Below are 23,908 nucleotides of genomic sequence, written 5' to 3'. Positions count from 1 at the left end.
CAAATGGACACTTTAACATGTCATCTTTTGCGTCTCGATTTAGAACAGGATAGGAAGCCACTAGTGCCGACCCGAAGTAGCACAACCAGGACCGCTTAGGGTCAGGAAGGAAGTCCCTCCGAGGACGCCCCCGGTGGGAACATGTGTTCTGATTTTCTCACCAGGGGCCACAGTGAACAGCTTTTTGAGGACCGCCACCCTAAGGAAGTGTGTGAAGACAATACCCTCAGGGAGGGCTGTGCGCTGCCTCCCCTGACCCTCACCTTCATTCTAAGTACAGTTTGCACCCAGCCTGGAAGATGGCCATTGTGGACTTCTAAGATGCTAGTTTCAGCCCACAGAACCTGACCCCACCCTCAAAGTACCACTGGGACCCCTCACAGCTTCTCCGTCAAGCCGCCGGCATTCTGCAGCAGCTGGCCCCCTGCAAATCCCTGCAAGAGCACCCCCAAGGAGGAAGACACAGCCAGTGGGTGACAAGGACACGCTGACAGTCACCCCACTTGGTGGCCACTGCCCAAGGTACGTTCCAGAATGTATGGGGTTGGATCACTCACCTCCACCCCAGAATAGGATGGCCTGGCCTAGTCACAACTTCCAGATAAACAGTCTGAGAAGAAAATTTTTAAAAACCCCTCATTCTGTCAAACATCTGCAGGATGCAAAATACTGGAATCAACCCTATTTGCAACATGACCTAAGTACCTAGAAATTAGCGGTGTGGTCCAAGAATCTGATCCTAAAATACAAGAACAAAACACTAAATAAACACAACCTCTCTACCCCCACAAATGCCATGAGGAACAAAGTTGCCCTGAGCTGTCTGGAAAGGTGCAAGGAGAGGGTTTGCTTCTGAGTCGCCAGCAAGGCGCTGTGGGGCCTCCGAGAGGCCAGCTTCCTTCCCCAGCCTTCAGACCTGAAGCCGGAAATGCGGGTCATGGTCTGGAGGCACCAGGGAGGTGATCCACTGGCGGCAGCAGCCAGAACAAGGGAGCCTGGTCAGCAGACAGCCCAGGACAAGGCCGACCGCCTGCACAGGGACGGACAACATCACCAGGCCTCACCCCACATGGCTGCCCTGAGGGCCCCTGGCCACAGCAGCCAGGACCACCCCGTGAGCCCGCAGGCACCTGTTGAGGGACACACACTCGGAGGTGATGGTCACTCCAAGGGATCCAGCCCCCCGGCCTGGGGCACCTCCCCCAGGTCTCAGTAGCCTGGGGCTGGCCGCCGACGTCACCCAGCACCAGCCCGTGTCTGGTCAGCTGGGACCCTGCACCATGGCCAGAGCTGTGCCAAGATCTGGGCAACCTCCAAAGTTCTCCACTCGGGAAGCATGACCCATTTTCTGTTTGAGTTATGACTTCAAGCCCTAAAATCCCTCTTCCCGTAGACATGGAGAGAAACCCCCAACCAGCCAGTCCTTCCCATCCAGAGATGGATGGAAAGATGAATGGATGGACAGTAGGAGGCCCGGCCACTCTCCCCACAGGCTGGGTCCTGCCCTCTTTCCTGCTCCCCACAGGCACTGGAGGAGGGGTGGGGAAGACAGGGCTTCTCAGGGGTCCTCCCCGGGATCCCACACCCAGGATGGGCCCCTGCCCCCTCTTACCGGGCCTGCTGCTGGTCGGCCTCCACTCGACTGGCCTGGAACGAGAGAAGAGCCCCATGGTCACCAGGACACATGCCTCGGATGGCAGGTCATCGGTGGGGGGGGCCCTGTGGGGTGGGTGGAGGGGCCCCGGGAGAGGGGTGCTGACCTGGGCGTCCTGGGCCTGGCTGGCCTCCAGCAGGGCCTCGATGGAGCGGATCCTCTCCGTGAGCTGTGAGTTCTGCGCCCGGGCCTCGTCCAGCTGCCCATGGAGACCACGCAGCTCCTCACACTTGCCCCTCACCTCGGCCTCGGAGGACTGCAGCTTGCCGTGCAGCTCTGCAGAAGGGGTGGCAGGTGGGTCAGGGGTGGGGGGTCGCTGACACAGATGCTCCCAGGCTGCCCAGCACACGCCCGTGGGCTCGAGACACATGCCGCACCCGGGGCAGCCCACCAGCTAGCTGGTGGAGAGTCACCGCCAGGCTTCTGCACACCGGGGGACAACAAAGTGCCCCCACCACTTGGCAAAGATGGGATTTGAACGGGTGTCTGCTGCAGAGTCTAAACTCTGCTCCTGGGAGATCGGCTCACATTGCTGAGACAAAGGCAGGGGCTCCTGACGTGTCCTTTCCCCTTGGCAACCTCCACAACATCCCACCATGGCTCAGAATGCCAGCCACGTTCGTCTGACTCTGCACAGCCCCTGGCCCAGGGCTCGCTCCCCACACACAGGGCTCTGCTGAGCGTGTCCTCCTCCCCACCCCTCACTCATCTCTGAGGCCTGGGGATCCACATCCACTGCTGGCCCAATCCTCTGGGCACCTCTGTGGCTGCCTGGCCCAGCCCTGGTCCCCGGGCCATTCTGCGCCTCGGTCCTTTCCTGGGCCAGAGCCGGAGCATCCGGAAGGGCAAGTGGGGTTGGTCCCGCCACCCCCACCCACACTCCCAGCCCTCATCACTCCACAGGATGGTCACCCGGGCCCACCTGTCTGCCCCCACACTGGCCACTGCTGCCATCTCCAGCCTTGCGCGCCGACCTCCTCGGTCTGTTTCTTGTACAGTCCAAGTTCAAGTTTGTCCCCATTCCTCAGGGGCTCTGTGCCAGGCATTTCTGCCCTTTCCTGGCCTTTGTGAGGCAGACCTCTTCCAGTCATCCAGACCCTTCTCCCCAGAGGCCTCCCCTGACCACCTGAAGCCACACCAGGCCCATCACAGCAGAGGACGGCAGCCCAGAACCCTGAGCCATCCCGGCCTATAGCCTGTTGTTGTCAATAGAGCTTTCCTGGCCCACGGCCAAGCCTGTCTGTCCTGGGCTGTGTGGGCACTGTGGCAGCGGAGCTGAGCAGCTGTGACAAACACCATCTGGCCTACAAAGCCGAGATCACTACTGCGTGGCCCTTCACAGACACAGCTGGCCGCTTCTAGGACCTGCTCCAGGTCACAGCGGCCACTTGGAAGTCTGTCGAGCACAAGGCTGTGCGACCTGGTCAACAGACCGCCTGCCCTGCCTCTCCAGGGGCCCTCAGTGCCCTGGGGGTCTCACCACCTCCTGAGGGGGCAGGTGCCCTGAGAGCATGGGGGACCATGACCCACTTCCAGACCTGGCCCTGGGCCTTATTGAGCTGGAGGAAGGAGAAGGCCAGCAGCAGCCCTCGTGGCAGCATCTTCCACCTGAGCCCACCTCCCATATCCAGCCCCCATGGCCAGTCCTCCAGACCCCAGGCCTGACCCCAAGCACCCCCGTGTGTCCCCCGACAAGTGCAGGAGTCTAGGGTCCCAGGTGCTCTTGCCCCACGGGGCCGGCCCCCTACTGCCCTCACCTGCCATCTGCTGCTGCTGCTCCCGGGCCTTCTCGGCGTCTGCCCGGAGGCTGGCGTGGCTGCTCTGCGCGCGGCACAGCTCCCGGCTGACCTCGTCCAGGCGCTTCTGCAGGGCCTCCTCGCTCTCCTTGTGAGATGCCTGGGGACCAGCCGAGGGAAGGGGGCTGTGAGGGTGTGAGCGGGAGGCTGGACTCTCTCGGCTCTGCCGTCCAGAGCTCTTCATTCCCTGCCGCCCCGCACCGACGAAGCAGAAAAGCTGCCTAGATATCTGGGTCAGTTCACCCACTAGACAAGGCCAGGGAGCCATCCTGATCCCTGAAGAGTGGGCACCCACGGAAGATGCTGCAGGTGAGACCAATAGTCGCCCCATTTTCACCTGAGTGGGACCTGGGAATGGTCACAGCTGCTGAGCGTTTCTGGGCAAGGTGCTGTCGAGGCACCCATGTGTCAGCACGGTGAGTCCTGGCCACCCCAAGACATGGGTACCACCATCACACCCACGCTACAGGTGGAAAAACCGGGGCCTCAGGGTCAACACTGGGGGGACTCTGTGTGACTGAGGATGACAAGACTGAGCAGGAGGAGATGCGCAGAGCCTGGGGCTTCCTGACAAGAGTGACGATGACAACTTGGTACCGGAGTGGTGCTCCAGCCCTGGGAGCATCCGGACCACCCAAGGGCTTTCAGAGCACACGCACCAGGCTCTCCCCAGGGGTCCTAGTCCCATCTCACTGCTCAGGCCAGACCCACTTTACACCAAACTATCCACCTCAATTCCACCCAAACAATCCCCCCATTTATCTGTGCCTGTCCTGGGTCCCCTGCGCACACAGCAGTCTCAAAAAACTTCTAGTCCTTTCCGTGACACAGTACAACGTGCTACGGCCGAGCTTCAGCGACTGAGCAGAAACAGGAGCCAAGCCGTGTGGGTCTCCTGGGTTCATGTGTTCTCCCCAAGAAGTCACACACACAGAGGGGTGACACCTGCCCCGAGACAGGCCGGCTGGGGGATGTGGGGCTCGTTCGGCTGACGGGGAGCTGCCCGGTGCCCTGTGGGGGTTCCTCCCTTCGGGGAACGGGTGTCCCCTGGGTAACTATGAGCTCCCAGGCCACACTCAGGGCTGAGAAGGAAGAAGCCCCACTGGGTGCTGAAGCCAGAGGCTATGCGGGGACCTGTGATGACACAGGGTGGGTGACTGCCTGGGGGCTCGTGTCCTGGCTCCAAGTGAACTGGGGGGCCTTGCTTAACTTTTTGCCTTCCGTTCCCTTCTGGAGAAATGGCACATAATACCAGTATCTACCCCATGGGGTTACAAGGAAAATTAGCTGAGAATTAATGCCGGTGCGTGTTTAGAGCAAATGCCAAGCACACAGATGGAGCCCACTTGATGCTGACCAGGCATCACCAGTAACAAGACCAAGGCTGAGGGTTCCAGCCCCAGCCCTGCCTGGACCTCCGGCGGCCACAGTCACAGCTGAGGACAGATGACCCCAGGTGGCCGGATGGGCCGGGCGGAGAGGCTTGGTGGGCAGGATACACGGGCACGAGGGGTGCCGCCGCCCCTCACCTGCAACTGCAGGACCTGTTTCTCCACGGCGGCCGCCTTGGCCTCCAGGGCCTTCCGCTGCTGCTCCTCCTGCCGCGCGGCCTCCGACTTCTCCACCAGCTCCTTGCTGACCTTGCCCAGCTCCTGCCGGAGCTTGGCCAGCTCTGCATTCTGCCTGCAAGACAGTCACCAGCCCCCGGAATGACCGACAGGAGAGGACTGAGTCGGCTCCCGTGTACCCTGAGAGCTGCCCAGGGTGATGGGGACAGGCGGCCCAGAGCCATCCTCCGGGGCCCCAGCTCTTTCTTAAGTCGTTGCCCGAGTCTTGGACCCCACCCCGCTGAAGCCCCTCTGTATCATTAGCCACATGGAGTGAGATGTGTTTTGTTGAAAATGGTATTTCACGAGCAGGGTGGGTGGCTCAGCGAGAGCAAAGAGCAACACGGGCCTGAAAGCAGCCCACAGAGCCGACAGCAGCGGCTGATTCCTCACGGCTGATCTGGGCCCAGAGGAGCCCTGGGAGACAGGTGGACGGGCCTCTCCACCCCGAGGGCAGGGCTGCTGGCGGGCTCGAGTCCACACACAGGACTCATTGGCCAGAGGGACCATGACCAGGCCGGGAGGCCACACAAAGCAGGAGGCTGTGCCATTTTACAGAAGAGACCCCTCAGTGCTGCACAGAAGCTGGGTCTCAGGACCAGGCAGGCAGTCCGGGGGGGCAGGTCCAGGCCCACCTTTCCCAGCGTGAGGAGGTTGTCAGCCTGCCACCTCCTTCCCTGGCATAGAGACACCTCATGGCAGGACTGACTGCCCAGCCAATCGACAGTAACAGACCAGGTGAAGTGGACAGACAAAACTGTCCCCCAACCCTGGGAGGCAAGAAACCTGGCCAAGACCAGCTCTGCTCTGCTGCCTGGGGGGCACAGACATGGCCCCCAGCCCCCGGGGCTGGGGTGGGAGGCCGGCTGGCAGGCTCTGGGAGCCAAGTGAAGCTTGGGGTGCATGCAGGGCTTACTTGCTCTCCACCTGGCTCGTGGCCTGGTTCAAGGCGTCCCTCAGGATGGAGTTCTCCTGCTGCAAGCGGGCCAGCTGCGCGCTGGGGCCATTCTCCAGCTGCTCCTGCAGTGTCCGGATCTAAAAGGGCATCCGAGGGGCATCAAAGCCTCGCAAGGACAGCCACTTCAGGAGCAAGGTCGGCAAGCTCCCAGCTCGCAGACAAAAGCCCCGAGCAGAGAGCTCAGCCCAAAGCCCAGGCGTGCTGGTTCACTCGGCTGCTGACCAAGGTCCTGAGACATAGCACAGAGCCCACAGCCACCCCGAGGACACCTGTTTCCTACTCTCTGACCCCCTGGGCGCAGCCCCTGCCACCCCGGGGGTATAGAGGAGACAGTGCAAGGCTCCAAGTCCTCAGACCAGAGCTGGCCAGGCCCTCCACTGGGACCGTGCAGATTTCAGGCCCCTTGTTTTTCTGGGTCCTCCCAATCTCGTAGGGAGAAGGCAGAGCTAGCAGGACTCCAGGGTCATGGAGAAGCTGCGAACTTGACCCACAGGCCCCCAGAGTAAGGGATGGTCATGTCCCAACATGACCACTTGGGACCAGAGTATTTTCAGAAAGTGCTCTTTAAACGCATGCACGTCTCACCAGCCAGACAGAACAGCCCCTCGCCCCGCCCCCACCCTCCAACAAACCAGGCCAGGAGGACCCACCCCGTGACTGTGCCCACCTTGCCCTGCAGCTGCTGCACCTCCTTCACGTGCTCCCGGTAGCTGGCCTGCATGCGCGCCTGCACGGCTGTGATCTCCTGCTCCCGGGCTACCAGCTGCTTCTTCACTTTGGCCTCCCCGGCGGCTGCCTTGGCCTTTTCTGCTGCCAGCTCCTAGAGAAAGCAGAGGGCAGGGAGGTAGGAGTTCATCAGGTGAAAACAAGGCCAGCACCACCCAGAGCATTTGATAAGCCCCCGACTCCGGCTGTCTGTCCGTCCATCCCCCACAAAACACACCATCCCCCCTGGCTTGGAGCCAAGGCCCTAACTCAGGACAGAAACTCGGACTCCTTGTGAATGAAAGGATCCAGGGCTCAGGGCCCAGGGTGCCCTGAGGCCCCGGCCGCCTCCCTGCACCTGCTGCCCTGCAGAGAGGCCGGGCATGGAGAGGAGGCGACAGCCACATGCAGCACTTTGCTGGGAAAGCACAGCTGTCGCAAGACAAGGGGTGTTGCCAGCCCCTCAGGGACCCGGGCTTCCTCCCCAGGAGAGACGAGGGCAAAAAAACCCCAGGTGAGCTGTGACAGGAGCAGCCATGTGCCAACTGCCCCTGAGCAAGACCCCTACCCCGTGTCGGGGTGGCCCAGACCCCCAAGACTGGAGCTCATGGGCACAGCCCAGGCTCCTGGAGTCCTGGGTCTTCACTGGCCCTAGACCCTGGCCCCACCTTGTTGAGCTCCCGCAGCTTGCTCTTGGCGACGGCCGCATCCTCCTGCTCTGTGGCCAGCAGCTTCTCCTTCTCTTCCAACTGGCGTTTCAGAATCACTACGGGGTCGCCCTTCTGAGTGGCCTGGAGAGGCCCACAGAGCCACATTTAACAGGAGGCGGGCAGACGCGGGGTTTGAGCCCCAGTCCAGCCCTCAAACCCTGACCCACGAGCAGAGCCCTGGCTGGATGGTGCAGGAGTGGTTCCTTGCCGACCACACACACACGCGGAGGGGAGGTCCCACCTCAGCTGCCCGGCCCGTCAGGCCTCGGGCCCACGGGTGCAGGAGCTGCTTGAACCCAAAGCTCTGGACCCCGGGGGCAGTTGTGGGGAGCACGGCGTTTCCCTAACCCAGGTTGATGGTGGTCAGGGCCTCTCCCTGGCCTGATGGAGGCCATTGGCCATCGTTCCCGGCTCAGTGCCCAGCCCTGAGCGGCTGTGTGGGGCCAGCTGAAGTGTGGAGGCTGGGCTGGGGGTGGGGGAGGGTGTATTCTGGGTGTACTGGCCCGAGGCCAGGCCTCTCTTGTGGACGGGTGTGGTCAGCATGACATCCAGCCACTCAAGCCCAGGAAACAGACAGAAGCTCACTGAGCAAAGAGCTCCTGTGACCCCAGGGCCCGTCCCCCCTCAGCGGGGGCCAGGGCTGAAAGAACCCAGTGGCCTTGGGACAGGGGCCACCAGGCTGGCTCTCAGAACACTCCCCAGACATCTCTCACCTCTGAGGCACCACAAAATCCTCTAGCAAAATTACCTATGATGCAGGCTCTGTGTAAGGAACAAACGTGCCCCACAGCACTTCCCGGGGGCAGCTCGTGGCCTCTGCACCAGAGGGGGAAAATCCAGACAGGCAAGCATCTTCCCTCCTGCCCCCAAGCCCTGGCCACAAACCAGTGGGCCAGCTCCTGCGCCCGCCTTGATGCCCCTCCTGTAGTGGCAGCTGGGCTGACTCACCCAGCCATCCCAGGAAGGGGCAGCGAGGAGGCAGGTGGAGGGGTTTCAAGGACCTTCTGTGCAGCTGGGCAAGCCCCAGGGAGGCCGGGGCCCTGGGACCACATGGGGTGTGGGGGTGGCCCCTGGCCAGCTGCCCGCAGCCGCAGTGGCACCAAATGTGGCAGGGGGGCCCACCTTGTGCCACGTGTCCTGCACAATGCCCGCCTTGTCGGCCAGGATCTCCATGAGCCGCTGGGCCTCTCCCTCGCTGAGCACCATGCTTCCAACAGCGGAGACCAGCGTCTTGTAGGGCAAGTGTAGAGTGCCATTGGCATCTGGGGGCCCTGTGGATGGAGGGGAGGGTGGGCATCACACACAGGCACAACAGCCAAGCCCATCATACCCTGGAGCAGGAGCCAGTTGGGGTCCTGCCCAGACAGCACAGAGATGGTCCCCAGTAGAGAAACACTGAGCGTTTCTGGGCTGGAGGAGACAACCCCTGACCTTTTCATCATCAGGAGCAGACGTGGGCAAGGCACACTCTCCCCAGCCAATGGCCCGGTCCAGCTCGGGCTCTCACCACCCAGAGAGGCTCACGGCCCTGCCAAGACCACCCACCCACTCCGTGGCTCTCGGGTCCAGACTGACCAGCGAGCCCATCAGCCCGACGGCCGCAGTCCCACATTGAGGAGGGGGAAGCCACCTCCCACGTGTCCCGGTCCAGACCCTCTATTTGCAGCTCTCCCCGATAAAGAGTAAGGCAGGTTCCAGGAGGGATGGCTGGGCCAGCCTCATCCAGGCCTGGCCACCTGCTGGGCTGGGAGCACCTGACCTGTTAGAGGACACAGCGCCAGGTGCCAACAGCCAGCTGTCACCCCTGGATACCCCCAACATCCCTACAAGAGCTCCGCTCTCTCACAGGCCCTCATGCAGCCCCAAAGGCAAGAGGGGGTGAACAGGGACGCCCCTGTTCTCATGCCACGGCTCCAACCTGCCCTCGGCGGAAAACAGGGCCCCAAACGAGCCGAAACAAAGCAGAGTGGCTGCCCACAGCGGCCCCTGCCGCCAAGCCCACCTCGCCGAGGATGAGCGAGGCGGAGGTTTCCATGGCAACACGAAATTCTCTGCCTGTCACAATATTTTCATCACACGTGAAAACACTTGGCAGAATGCCCTTGTAAAGGGGACGAGGGGGTGCGGGTGTGTGGTTGCTACAAGTACCTTCACTCAGAACTTCTTGACCCGCAAAGCTCGGAAATTAAAGATAACCAGGCTAACATTCAGGCCTAGAGCTCAAGGTGTCATGAAAACTGGGGGTGGAGGGGTAGCGCCCTTTAGTCTTCACAGTTGTCACTGAAATATGTATGTTAAATAATTTTAATGGAGAACTTCTGCACCCAAGGGGCTTCCGTTGAGGCTCAGCTGGTAAAAAATCTGCCTGCAATGCGGAGACCTGGGTTTGATCCCTGCGTTGGGAAGATCTCCTGGAGAAAGGAAAGGCTACCCACCCCAGTATTCTGCCTGGAGAATCCCACGAACAGTATAGTCCATGGGGTAGCAAAGAGTCGGGCACGACTGAGCACCTTTCACTTACTCACTCTGCACCCAAGAGACAGCGCAAGGACAGCTAAGCCCAGAGAGAAGGAACGAGTCGGATGAAGACCCCACAGTCAGCGCCTTGGTCTCTGGGCTTCCTCTCCTCTGGTCAGCTGGAAGCCCGATGTTCCTGCCTGGGTTCTCCAGAAGAGGGCGCCCGCTGGGTCAGACTTGCCAGGACAGCCTGGCTGAGGCCGGCCACTCAAACCTCCTTCCTGCTCTTTGGACTCAGAGAGGCAGGCCTGCCCCTGCACTGCCCACACGCAGCCACCAGCCTCGCGGGCACCTGCCAGGGGGCTGGTGGTGGGAACAGGAGTGGTTCCCGGAGGGGCACACACCAGATTCTGAAACCTGGTATGAAAAGAAAGAATGTCAAGGATCTGCAATAACTTTTCATACTGATTGCAAGCTGAAGTGATACAGCATTTGGGGTAAACTGGGTTATGTGAAATACATCATTAAAGCGAATTCCATTTGTCTTTCGTTCGCCTTTCTTAATGTGGCTCACAGTGTATTTCTACCGGACAGACTGGCTACTCTGTTCCAGCCTTGGGGACCCCAAGCACTGCCTGCCCCAGAGTGCCTGTCCTCCCAGGCCCAGGAGTGGTCTGGGGAAGGGGACTCAGCAGCTGGACGATGCAGCTATGTGTCCATAAGGAACACCTCTCCCCTCACAGTGTCACCCCAGGGGTCTCACACGTGCGTCTCTTCTGGAAGGCCTGCTGCACAGACTGGGAGAGTGTCATCCTAATACATGTCTGTTAAAACCGTCTCACGTAATTACACTAAATTGTATTAGACTTCCTAATCAAACAAAGTAATACAAAACTTGTAAAGCTATGCAATAGTGAAGTTTACTTCCCCTTGCTCACCCCAACAGAAAAGTTCACGGCCTTCTCCACCCCCATATAAATACTTCAAAATTATTTTCAGAGACGTCACGTTATATTTCTCCATTAAGGCTAAGGACGGTACCATCTCTAGTCTCCCCAAATCAGGGGAAGTAAAACTGAAAGAAAAGAACCGAGAAGCAGGAACCTGAGCCCCACGTGAGTGGCATTTATTTCTGGGTTTCAAGGTCTTCTGGCCAAACTCCCAGCCCTAAGCTCAAGCCCACAGGGGCCGGGGACCGGGTATGGGGGGGCGAGCGGTGGGCGGCACGCTGACCCACACATGGGACTAACATTCCTCCAGCAAACGCTCCAAGGCTAGAAAGAATCCTTGGGGCTGGGAAATCTTAAGGCCCCGAGATAAATCTCTCGAAGACTCAACATCTGTTCTGTGAAGCCATGGGCCTCACCAAGACCATGTGGCCGTGAACTCCCTGAAGACAGGAGCAGCCAAGGCTTTGCGCACGATGGTGCATCTGAAATTCCAGGTGTGGACAGGCCGGAGGCCTAGGGGAGAAAGCCGGTGGCAGGAGGGCAAGGTGGCCAGGCAGGGCCAGTGTCTCATGGAGTCAGTTCAGGGCTGAACCTATCCACGGGCCGGTTTTAGTCTGCAGGTCTGCAGGCAGTGGGTACCCTGTCAGAACAAGGGCCCTGGAGCCCTGAGCTTGAATTCCGGCTCAACTCCTTGCCAGCTGGGCATCCTAGGGCAAGCGGCTTCACCTCTCTGTGCCGATTTCCTCATCCATGAGGAAGGGTGACAATCACTCCTCCCCCACACATGACAGGTTAAATGGCAACGCGCTGGGCACAGGGAAAGCACCGCAGGGTCCGTGAGCAGGGCCAGGCACACCCCAGACCCAGCCCCTCCCTGAGCAGACAGCACCCCAGCAGGGAACTTGTTGCAAGGGGTCCCCTTCCTCTGCCCCCCGACGATCGCCGCAAACAAGTCATGCCAAGCCAGCGCCACGGCCTGTGCCCCTTTAGCCCCTGCCTTGCACACAAGGTCACGGGGGCAGCACATTTAGGAAAGCTAGGAGCCTGTGTCTCCTTGGGCCCTCAGCCCCTAAGCACACACCATTCGTACAACATGCACAAGCCTCAAATTCCAGAACTGCACTCCCGTCTGTGACCACGTTTGGAGGCTTAATCACCCAACATCACTCCAGTCCTGCAGAGGGCATGTAAGTCTCCCTCTCAGTGACGACTGGGGGTCCCTTGGGGAGAAGCCCGTGAATGGTCTCAGCCAATGGGCGCTCGGTGGGCTCCCCGCACTGCTTCAGTCCCTGGAAGCCCTGCCCTGCTCATGCCCGGCTCAGCTCATGACAGGGTGACGTTTGGAGCTGCTCCAGGAACCGCACTTGCGACAGACAGCTGGGATCCAGCCGGGGTGGTCGCCAGGCCCCAGGATGGTCATCAGGAGGTTCCAGCTCCATGCCGGCCGCTGCTGCAGGTTCCCTAAGCCCTGCCTAGGGGGTCTCCCAATGCCAAGTATGCACCGACTATGTACCCTGCAGTCTGCAAAATGCAGGTGGGAGGGACTCCCAGGCAGGAGAAGGAAGGAGACCCCAGACACAGAATCGACAGAGCCCCAAGGACCCCTAAGGAGCGGCCATGGCAGCAACGCTGGGAGGGCTTTTATCGCAGGAGATGCTCATGCCAAACGCTCTGGGCAGAGAGCAGCGAGGGCTGGGGCTCCAGGAAGGGAGGGAGCAGCAAAGACAGGCACCAAAGGTGGCAGAGCAGAGGCAGGCAGGGCTACAGCGGGTCCCAGGCGTCACGGGCCCTGGGGATCCAGGTGTCACCTCGTGGGCAAGGGAGCATCACTTGGGAGTGAGCCGGGTCTGCATCTGAGGACACTGGGGGACCAGGCCGGTCAGGGACGAATCCAGGCCAGGGGCTGAGCGTGCTTAGGAAACTGGGCGGCGATAGGGACCCCGTGTTAAGCCTGGGACTCTGAGGGCGGGACACACGGTGCAGTCTCAGGGCGAGGGGAGGACATCCAGACCAGTCCCCAATGCCTCTGCACAGCTGCCACCCCAACTGTGTGGGTGGGGGGCCGTGCATGGTCCCCTGGACAGGAAGCTAGAGTCCAGCCTCGGGAAGCCCTCCAGGACATCCCCAGTCACCTGAGCCATACCCAGCCACAGGCCCAGGCCCCCAGGAAGGGCCCCCTGCCCTGCCAGAAGCCAGCACTTCTCGACCAATCATGAGACTCAGAGACAAGACAAGCTCCTGACTCCCACTGACCCCAAGGGCAGAGGGCGGCCCCCATTCAGAGTGGCCGGCAGGCCACCCGTCTCCAGAAACAGGAACCTGAGCCAGCACCATCACGGCCCCCACCCCCCAGGAGCACGGACAGTGGCCGCGAGGGATTCTCCTGAGCCTTCAGGAAAGGGGTCCCCCCAAGGCCCTCAGTGGAAGAGCCCCCAGATGCGGCAGAGGCGCGGCTGTGGCTCCGGCCGGGTTGCGACTATGGCAGTGGACGGCCCCTGGCAGCACAAAGATGGTCGACTGGAAGCCCGTCTCAGGCCAGAGCCCAGCACCACCCGGGCCGTCAGCCCCGACAGGGTGAGGGCCCTGCACGGTGGTGCACTGGGCCCGGGCACCTGGCATCTTGAGGGCACTGGAGCAAAGCACAAGTAATGTCGAGAGCAATCCTACCGGGGCCTCTGAGTCAGGCCTTCTCATCTGGTTAGAGACAAAAGTCATCTGCTGACAGACTGGGAGCTTGTCCATATAATGATGCCTCATGGAATTTTTTTTTTTAAATTCTACAAATTGAATGACTTTATTTTTCTCTTTATATACTTTTGCTCCCCCCACACCAATTTTAATAAAATCCATTTTATATCTGAAAAAAAAAAAAAACCAAAAAAGAACACATCACAGTATTTCTTTAAGAAATACAACCCTGGAGGACCTGTGGGCGAGATCCTTCCTCGGGCCTCAGACAGCCATGAGGTCTGACCTACGGCCGGCAGAAAGGACGGGGGACGGACAGCCTTGGGCCCCTGTCCCGGCAACGATGGGAGACCCGGTGCTGCCACGTGTGAGAGGGCTGACCAGGAATGACCGGAAAGCTCTGGAAGAACGTCTTCCAGCAGCTTCTCTAAGACGCGACAGGCTGCACTGACGCGAGACTCGCCTCCCCGGGGATGTTTTGTTCTTTTGAAAAAGAAGAAAAGGAAAAGCTGGGTTTGAAGAACTTACACAGAAAGTGAATTAAATAAAGGCTCATGAGCCGGTAGTTTTCTTCCGAGCTTCCAACCCTGAGAAACAGAGTTTAGTTTGAAAGAGAGGATCAAGCATGGTCTCACCAGCCCCCGTATCCTGGGGAGAGGAGCGGGCACAGATGGAGACCCAGGCCCAGGGTGCCTCACCCCCCCACCCCTTCTGGGAAATCTCAAAACAGACCTGAACTCTAGTTACTGCTGTCAGAGAACAGGCAGAGATACAAGCCCACCTTAGAGAACGCTGGGGGATAAACGCATAGAAGGACCCCTGCCCTCACCCCAGGCTGGGGTGCAGCAGGACCCCGGGGTGCAGTTCCTGTCCAGTCATACAGCCTGAGATGGGGCCCTGCAGACTACACACACCTGGAGTGATGTTCTCCTGGCCACTTTGGGTCACAGAACACGGCTCCAGTCCTGTGTTTCCCGGGGTCTAGCAGTGACAGGAGGCCTCTCACAACACGGAGTTGATGGCCCCAGGATGCAAAAACCTCCTTCCTCTCTCATCCAACCTTAGTGCCCACCGTCAGCTGGGTGCCCAGGGGCGGGCACACACTGAGAAGGACTGGCCGCTTCCTTCCTCACCCTGGGCCCCCAAAGAAGCAGGAGGCCCTCTCGCTGCTCAGAGGTCACTCGGGTCCTGCGGTCAGGGCTGGGCTGCCTCCTGACACCCAAAGGGATGCAAGCTCCACTGTGGTCCAATGAGGGCCTGTTTCCTCAACTCCCAGACAAATGTGGAATTTTTCTCTCCCACTAACAAGAATACATGTTATAGAAAAACTAGAAAGTGTAGACGGGTGAAGGGAAGAAAATAAAAGTCATTCACAGACCTCCCCCCAAAGACGGCCTTTCTCCCACGTAGACATGTGAGCATATGACTCGTGGGGCCTAAGGGCACCTCCACCTCCCAGAAGCTGGTGGGGCCCAGCTGGTATGGTCTCTGGCCCAGGGTTTAGGCCCAAGTCTGCAGGATGGATGGCATTTGGCATAAAGCCAGGGCACAGAGTCTAAGAGGAGGGCCCCCCAGGCGCCCTCCTGCCCCCCTCCCCGCCTCAGTGACACCCACAAACCAAGCCCTCTGGCAGCATAAGGGCTTGGGCCCAACTCAGAAGGTGCCTCCTGTCCAGCCCAAGCCTGTGTGTCCGTTCAGGGGCCTGGTCTGTGCCACGTTCACGTGGACGCAAGTCCAGGAGCTGGAGAGACCGCCCTGTCAAGAGGGTCCCAAAGCACCCCCACAGCCACACACTTCCTGGGCAAGAAGCTGCTTTCCTGACCAACGCAGACGCTAGCTGCGGTAACTCTCAAGACAGCAAACCAGGGGAGGCCTGGACGGTGCCACCAACGCTTGGGAGCTTCAATTCCAGAAATTTCTACTTCACAAGGATTCCGTGAATTCCTTCTTCTCCAGACACTGGGAAGAGAACCCAACCTTCTGTTTTATAACCAAGTGTTTTCCTCTAGTCCACACCTGGGTTCCTAATGGCCTCCAACGTCACCTCCATCTCCACACAGCCACATGAGATGCTCACGTGGGCTCATCACCAAGGGGACCGTCCGCCGTGCCAGGCCTTTGGTGGGCAAGGTGGACGGGGCTGTCTCCCTAAGTTAAAAACGCACCTGCCTTCTGATGAAGCAGCGACAGACACATCTAGGACCTGACGCTATGGAGACCCTCACTTGGTGGGACACGGACGTCACTGAGGCAGTTAATTTTAGCAGCAACAGAAGGGCTCACTGCTTCAGAGTATTTAAATACATTACGTTATGCTCAGGCCATGGACAACAACGCAGTCTACTCAGGACCATCCTTCTTCCTGACCTGCTGGCCTCGGGCCAGCACCCTATTGTCATTCCAACAGTTTGAGAAAGTGTTCACATATCAGTCAGAACCAGCCTTCCAACAGTCACTTAAAAATCTATTCAGTATTCTTACTTATTTTTCCCTCAAGAGGCGACTTTCAAGCCCATTGAAATTTTGGCAGGAAGAATAATAAACTACTAAGTAACCAGGGAGTGATAATCATTCTATCATGTATAATCTTTCTTGTCCTGAACCGCGGTATTTTTTCCTGTTCAAACTTCCTCTTATCCTACACCTCAGGTGAACGGCTTTGTGGGTTCACACAGGTCAGAAGTTAGGTCTTCCTCCCAACAACGCTTTTTGTTACCTGCCAATTCTGCCTTCCTTTCTAATGTGAAGTTTCTGTTTCATACCTTATTTCAAATGTCCAAGGCCTTACAGGGTCATGATGATCCCAGGAAGCTCTGATGCGGGAGAAGCCAGAGAACAGACCGGCTCTCACCTACATCCCTACCGTCTGCCTCCAGGGCCCTTGGCCCCGGGTCAGGTACAGCATTGCCTTGAAGACAGGGAGGTGTGCTCCCTCCACCCGTGGGGCCGGGGCCAAGGCTGAGTGTCTGGGTTTTTAAAGGGCCTGAGAGGTTGTCATGACCTGTGGGGCAAACGTAGGCTGGTCCCTGAACCTCACACAGAGCACAGTGTGGTCTGAGAGAATGTCCCCCCGGCAGAAAAGCGGATACAGCTTCAGAAAAAGACAAGAGAGGGGAGACAGCTACAAACAGAGGGCCTGCCTACTTGGCAGAGGCCCCAACATTTCAGGCCCCTAAGATGCCTCACCAAGACAAATGCAATTAATCTTCTGAGTTGACTAATGGCTAATCTAAGAAAGAAAGAAATCTAGCAAGAGAAAGAGAAAGGGGATGGAGGGAGCAAGGAAACACTGGACTACTCTATCAAGTGAGGGTGGACATGAAACAGGAACTCACAGGTTGAGTTTCTACAGTGATCTGCTCTGAAAAGGTAATGGGAAATCCATGTTCTATACATTATCTAACAACATGTGTATCTGATACATAATATCTATTTTAATGTTCTATAATGCTCCCTTCCACAACTGAGGTGGGAGGTAGCAAAGAGGGAAACCTGAGAGGCAGGGGGTGTGGACACCAATGCTTCTTAGGGATAGCATCCTGCTGTTATTCACTCAATAAACATGGAGAAAAGAACAAAGCTATGCTAAAGAACCACGGGAGGCAAGAACGCAGAACAGGTTGACAGAACACGGCCAGACGTTCAAGAGAGACTGCAAGACACAGAACCATTCTCGTTCTCGACGGTGTGGTAGAGGGAATCGTCACCTCTTCTGAACTCACACCTTTCCCCACTGGACATCCTCTTGTTGACTCAGCCTCAGTCTCACAACTTGCTCTGGGCAACAGGACCCTGGTTTGAGAAGTGCCTTTTTACAGCTCTGCCACAACCATGAGAAGGTCCTCTGCCCTCAAGAGTCACTGATGCCTTGGCCTGGGCCCCAGAATGAACACGTGGAAGTTGACCCAAGAGTCAACCTGTGGCAGGAGTCAAACTAGTTAGAGGTAACACAGATCAGTCAACTTCCACCCAAATCAACAGAAACATGAGCAAGAATGAATGACTGATGCTGCAGGACCCTCAGTTCTGGGATGTTGGTTATGCAGCCTTGTTGTGGCAATAGCTGACTGATACAGATGCTTCCCCAAAGGGAATCTACAAGCCACTTAGAGACAGCTCGTCTCTCCACATTAATAAAGAAACCAAAGCTACTTACCAGGCTCACTCTTCTTCTTTGACCCAGACTTCTTCTTTGCAGGAGCCTCTTGCTTTGGTGCTTCCTGGCTCTGGACCATGTCTGCATTTTTGCCCTGGGTAGGAGCTGACTCTGCCTTTTTACCCTGATTGGCAGATGCATCCACCTTCTTGCCCTGGTTGGGGGACCCTTCTGACTTTTTGCCTTGGTTCGAGGTTCCCTCTGCCTTTTTCCCTTGATTTGGGGTCCCATCTGCTTTTTTCCCCTGGTTCGCAATACCCTCCACCTTTGTGCCCTGATTAGCAACTGAATCTGCCTTTTTGCCCTGATTCTGGCCTGCCTCCGCTTTTCTGCCCTGGTTCTGGGCCCCCTCTGCCTTCTTGCCCTGGTTCTGGGCTCCCTCTGCCTTTTTGCCCTGATTGGGGGTCCCTTCTGCCTTCCTACCCTGGTTCTGGGCCCCCTCTGCCTTCTTGCCCTGGTTGGGGGTCCCGTCTGCTTTTTTACTCTGGTTTTGAACCACTTCTACCATTTTGCCCTGGTCCAGGGTATTCTGCTCTTTTCTGCCCTGATTCTGGTTCCCCTCTGCCTTTTTGCCCTGGTTCTGGTTCCCCTCTGCCTTTTTGCCCTGGTTCTGGGCCCCCTCTGCTTTCTTGCCTTGGTTCTGGGCCCCCTCTGCCTTTTTACTCTGGTTCTGGGCCCCCTCTGATTTCTTCCCTTGGTTCTGGCCCCCCTCTGCCTTTTTGCCCTGGTTGGGGGTTCCCTCTGATTTCTTTCCCTGGTTCTGGTTCCCCTCTGCCTTCTTGCCCTGGTTCTGGGCCCCCTCTACCTTCTTGCCCTGGTTTTGGGCCCCCTCTGCCTTCTTGCCCTGGTTGGGGGTTCCTTCTGCCTTCTTGCCTTGGTTCTGGGCCCCCTCTGATTTCTTGCCTTGGTTCTGGGCCCCCTCTGCCTTCTTGCCTTGATTCTGGGCCCCCTCTGTCTTCTTGCCTTGGTTCTGGGCCCCCTCTACCTTCTTGCTCTGGTTGGGGGTCCCCTCTGATTTCTTGCCTTGGTTCTGGGCCCCCTCTGATTTCTTGCCTTGGTTCTGGGCCCCCTCTGCCTTCTTGCCTTGGTTCTGGGCCCCCTCTGCCTTCTTGCCTTGGTTCTGGGCCCCCTCTGCCTTCTTGCCCTGGTTCTGGGCGCCCTCTGCCTTCTTGCCTTGGTTCTGGGCCCCCTCTGATTTCTTGCCCTGATTCTGGGCACCCTCTGATTTCTTGCCTTGGTTCTGGGCGCCCTCTGCCTTCTTGCCTTGGTTCTGGGCCCCTTCTGCCTTCTTGCCCTGGTTCTGGGCACCCTCTACCTTCTTGCCCTGGTTCTGGGCCCCCTCTGCCTTCTTGCCTTGGTTCTGGGCCCCCTCTGATTTCTTGCCTTGGTTCTGGGCCCCCTCTGCCTTCTTGCCTTGGTTCTGGGCACCCTCTGCTTTTTTGCCTTGGTTCTGGGCCCCCTCTGCCTTCTTGCCTTGGTTCTGGGCCCCGTCTGCCTTCTTGCCTTGGTTCTGGGCGCCCTCTGCATTTTTGCCTTGGTTCTGGGCACCCTCTGCTTTCTTGCCTTGGTTCTGGGCACCCTCTCCCTTCTTGCCTTGGTTCTGGGCCCCCTCTCCCTTCTTGCCTTGGTTCTGGGCCCCCTCTCCCTTCTTGCCTTGGTTCTGGGCCCCCTCTCCCTTCTTGCCTTGGTTCTGGGCCCCCTCTCCCTTCTTGCCTTGGTTCTGGGCCCCCTCTCCCTTCTTGCCTTGGTTCTGGGCCCCCTCTCCCTTCTTGCCTTGGTTCTGGGCCCCCTCTCCCTTCTTGCCTTGGTTCTGGGCCCCCTCTCCCTTCTTGCCTTGGTTCTGGGCCCCCTCTCCCTTCTTGCCCTGTGTAGAGCTAGTAGCAGGGGCACTACCTTTGGCGCCCACTGGGGACACCACCACCATAGGCACCTCCTTGGGAGCAGCTTCCAAGATGGCAGCCTTTGAGGCAAGAACCTGGATGGAATTCACTACAGAGCTGACTGCTGGTTCCACCTTTGCCACTTTTTTCTCCTTCTTCTTTTTGTCCTTTGGGGAAGAAGCCAGCTTCTCTTGGGGCATGGCTGATACTGTGGCTACAGGGGCAGTGACCACAGGGGACTGGACTGAGGCTGGGGCCACCGCCACTGCGGGTGCCCACGCTGGGTCCTTGGGGAGGATGGTCACTCCAGGGCTGGGCTCATGGTCAGGTATCTTCCCGTTGGGCTTCTCCTCCTTTTTCTTGGTCTTTCCTTTCTTCTCCACTGTCTTCTCCTTCTTCTTCTTCTCCACTTTCTGGTGGTTGGTCTTCGCCATTTCCTTGCGCTGGTTGGCCAGAGCTTCTTCATACGACGTCTCCTTCATGGAGAAGGTTGACACGAGGAAGATGCCGATGGCAGAAACAACCATGAATCCACCAAAGACCACAACCCCCAAGGTCTGAGTGTCGTAAATATCCATCCTGGCTGGTTTTCCTTTCACCTGCCAAATACATACACGGCAGTTACTTTCTGTAGGAAACCGAGGCATTTGACAGTCACCGTCCCCACTTGCAGCACCTAACATATGGTTCCACTAATCCTTCAGACTGATAAAATCAAAGAAGAAACAAACCAGGCAATCTCTGCTGTCACCTGTTCTCCCTGCCCCCTCAGAAGTGAGCAACTTTTACACAAGCTGGGACACACGAAGCCACGGAGAGATGACAGCAGGCAGCTCCCTGACCAGGGCATGTGGGGCCCATGCAACTCAGGAGCCGTGACCCCAGGTCAAGATGTTCCCCACCACAGGGTCAAAGATGCACATGAACACAAGCATGGGCCAGTGTTAGATAACTGGAAGTGGTAAGGACTGTGTCAAAGTGCCAACTACATCAGGAGCAGGAGTCACCCGGTCACAGGTGATAACTGTCGAAACGTGAGCACTAGGTTGATGTATCTTTTGCTTTCTCATATCAGGACAGATTTTTCCTCTCCTCAACTCAAGTTGACTGATATTAAGAAAACCATGTGAGTCAAATCAAACACAGCTGCTGGCTCTCGCTCACAGCATCCGGGCCAGCGGGTCTCATGAGCGCTCTTTCTCTGCTGCCCCCTCTTCCCCAGGCCTGATAAACACAAGTACCCACCCAGGGGCAGAGATGAGAACCTGCACATTACAATCCCAAAGGTGATCAACGTGTGGTGAGGAAAAGCAGAGCCTGTGAATCCGCACATTAGGAAACAGGAAATATCAGTCCTGGGAGGCTGACCAAGTAAGACCTCACTCAGGTCTGAATTCCACATCCAGAGGCTGCAAAGACGGAGGGGGACAGTGTCACCGGGTCCACTCTTCACCTTGGGGAGAGGACCCTTTGTCTGATGACACACTCCCAACCACGAGTATGAACCACCCTTCTCGCTGGCCGGGGACTGAAGTCCACAAGGTTGGAGGTGGCCAGGTCCACACCCAACAGCTGTCAGCTGGGCTACACCTGACTGCAGCGAGGAACTCCAAGGGGTCCGTTTCTTGGATACACTCAACGTTTACCAACTAATTTTGCTGCTGCTATCATAGTTCCCGCCCCTGACCCGGGGTCAGACCTGACCTGCTGACCCAGGAGGACCAGCAGTGCAGGAGCTATGGGAACGCGTGTGTGAGAGGCTGGGGGAAAGGAGGGGCAAAGGAGGGGAGCTAAGCGGTCCCCCAAATCTCTGGAGCTGGCATAGGCCAGGCCCAGGCTTCTCAGTGGCTTAAAATGAGATTTCTCTTCCTGCGTGAGTGGGGGCTTCTAAACAGCCATGGAATCCAAATTTTGACATTAGGGGGTTTGAGAGGAGGGACTGAGCTTAGCATCCTATTCTAAGGAAAATCACTCTCATCATAGGAAAAACGTATGACTTTGCTGTCTTTCTATGAAACCCCTGCAGGAGGAGGGTGGACTATGTATGCCCTGCTCTCGAGGGCAGCACCTTCCTCAGGGGCAGCTGGACACTTACTTCTCCCAGATTGTTGCCGGGGACTGCAGCTCCGGGTCAAACTACACATCCTTGTCCACAAGCCTGAGGGGGCTCATGGAGTCTCCAGGTCTTGGGGCAGCGAGTTCTGACCTCTGGCCATGGGTGCCACACACACAGAGATCAGGAGCCTTCGGGACCACACTCACAGCTGAGTGCAAAAAGCCTGGAGGGAGGGGTCCAGGAGGTGGGAGGGTGGGGACAAGAAGCTGGAAGGTTCCACCATCCCCTTCTAATCCCTGCTGCTCGGTGGGTGTCCACAACTGAAACGCTGGGTCCTCACAAGGACCCCTCAGAACTCTGCCAACATGGACATGTTTCAGGTATGAGGCAATAGCATAATCATGACATCCATCCTATTCAGGTGACAAAAATCCTCCGACCTACTGTGCAGCACAGGCAACTCTACCCAATATCCAGGAAAAGAACCTGAGAAACAGTGGATATAAAACCTCTCTGCAACACCCTTCTCCAGAGGCAGCACCTGGCCAGGGGCCTGGGTCATGAGGCTGCGGGTCTGCAAGCCCTGGGTCCCCAACGTGCCCTGGAGGGCAGGTCCCATGGAGGCCCTGGGCCCCCGGCCCCCAGGACAGGCATTGCCCTGCCCCATCTCAGCTCCCCCGCCACCGCCACCCCCAACTTCATCCGCTTTCTAGCACCATGGATTCTGCAGCCGAGTGGTCTGGGCAGAAAAGCCATGGATGGAAAGCTGGCTTTGGCTCTCAAGTTAGGCAAACACAGGATACAAGATATTCTCTGTCGGGGGCAGAGTGGAGAGAAGCCAGCTGCGAGAGCATTTCCCTCTGCACAGGCAGACGGACATCTGAGGCCATCACTTCCTATACTTCCAAATATGCTCAAGGTCAGTCTTCGAGGTTAGCCTGCCAGGTGCTCCACACACAGTCAAAGGACCCTGGCAGAAACCTCCCACAAGGTTTTCCACTAGACTCTGCTGTGTGCCGTTGCATCCCAAGTGGGCTGACCACAGAGAATCTGTGCTGTCGATCCCGGAAACTTCTACGAAATGTACACGTTTATTTACAACGGCCGATCTGCTTAGAGTGTGAAGCAGAAGGCCAGCCAGCACAGGGAGCAGACGGCCGCCCCGAGGCTCAGGAACCACTCTCAGGCTCCATGGCTGAAACCCTGGGCCCACCTTGGAGGTGCTGAGGGCATGGCTTTCTTCTGCTCCTGGGAGTAAGGACTGGGGAACAGAGGTTGTGTGGACACCCTAAGCATGGACTACTGTTGCTGATTGACTCAGTCTGACCAGGCTAGTGCAGTTTGTTGAGGTCAGCCCAATCTGGCAACAGGGATTTGGGGTGGTTTTGCAAAAGGACTCTCAACAGCACCTGGGGCTGGGTCGTGTCACCACCCAGCTGTGCCGTGGGGGGCCATGCGTGGGCACTCCGAGAAACTACAGCAGGGGGTGGGGAGGGGGGTGTCAAAGAGACCCAGCCCCATTTCCTGGGTGTAAGGTGACTTACCAGGAAGGGACAAAACTAAAACAGAATGACAACAGAATAGGGACGCTAGCAGATACGACTGCATCATCAAATATCTCAAATCTACAGAAGATTAAGAAAAATATTCTGAACGTCCATTTATCCACCACCCAGGTTTAGCAAATCCAAACGCTTCCCCCATTTACTTTAGATAAACATTCAGTGTCTCATCTTTCCTTCCACAGAGGACCAACACCCAATGTGCCCCCACGCTCACCCATGGGTGCCCACCGGACAAGCCCAGGACCACCCTGGCAAGGGCTGCATGGGACCAGCCCTGCGAGTGTCACTGGGCAACGTTTTATCCTCCAGAACACACCACTGGCCCAGGGTGGGCACTGTGCCACCAGATGCTGCCAACTGCTCCCTGGGGCAGCACGAGGCCCCATCCTCCCCTCACCCTCTAGACATGTCCCCACCAGATGCCAGTGATGCTGGGCCTCCCACAGAGATGAGCATTTCGCGCTTCTCCTGTGATGTAGCCTGCTCACATGCTTGGCCTGTCTTCTGAAGGACTGCCTTTTTCTTTGATTTATAGGTGTCCTTTACATAGCTTGGATATGAACCATTTGTTGTTTTCAATGTATCCAAGTCTGTGGAGCTGACTCCTTGGGAAACACCCTGATGCTAGGAAAGACTGAGGGCAAGAAGAGATGGCGGTGACAGAGGATGAGATGGTTGGATGGCATAACTGACTCAACAGACATGAGTTTGAGCAAACTCCAGGAG

General features: G+C 57.8%; 1 protein-coding gene across 4 annotated transcripts in view; it reads right to left on the bottom strand.

Annotated features, from left to right (window-relative positions):
* Positions 1 to 23,908, bottom strand: part of RRBP1 (ribosome binding protein 1) — a 47,596-nt gene that overhangs the window by 7,049 nt on the left and 16,639 nt on the right. For 3 of the 4 annotated variants that reach the window (XM_025264214.3, XM_025264216.3, XM_025264217.3), the window contains exons 2-10: positions 17,682 to 20,160; positions 8,553 to 8,701; positions 7,389 to 7,511; positions 6,683 to 6,835; positions 5,974 to 6,092; positions 4,980 to 5,133; positions 3,412 to 3,550; positions 1,761 to 1,930; positions 1,613 to 1,647 (exon numbers count right to left, since the gene is read on the bottom strand). In XM_025264214.3, the coding sequence (XP_025119999.3) occupies positions 1,613 to 1,647; positions 1,761 to 1,930; positions 3,412 to 3,550; positions 4,980 to 5,133; positions 5,974 to 6,092; positions 6,683 to 6,835; positions 7,389 to 7,511; positions 8,553 to 8,701; positions 17,682 to 20,139 (3,500 nt within the window). In that variant the 5' untranslated portion in view covers positions 20,140 to 20,160. The remainder of the gene's footprint in view (positions 1 to 1,612; positions 1,648 to 1,760; positions 1,931 to 3,411; positions 3,551 to 4,979; positions 5,134 to 5,973; positions 6,093 to 6,682; positions 6,836 to 7,388; positions 7,512 to 8,552; positions 8,702 to 17,681; positions 20,161 to 23,908) is intronic. The other variant, XM_045162702.1, reaches the window with a different exon arrangement.

The sequence above is a fragment of the Bubalus bubalis genome, chromosome 14 (assembly GCF_019923935.1).
Source record: "Bubalus bubalis isolate 160015118507 breed Murrah chromosome 14, NDDB_SH_1, whole genome shotgun sequence".
NCBI lineage: Eukaryota > Metazoa > Chordata > Mammalia > Artiodactyla > Bovidae > Bubalus > Bubalus bubalis.
Note: the sequence above shows the minus strand (reverse complement) of the source record. Positions and strands in the feature narration are given on the sequence as shown.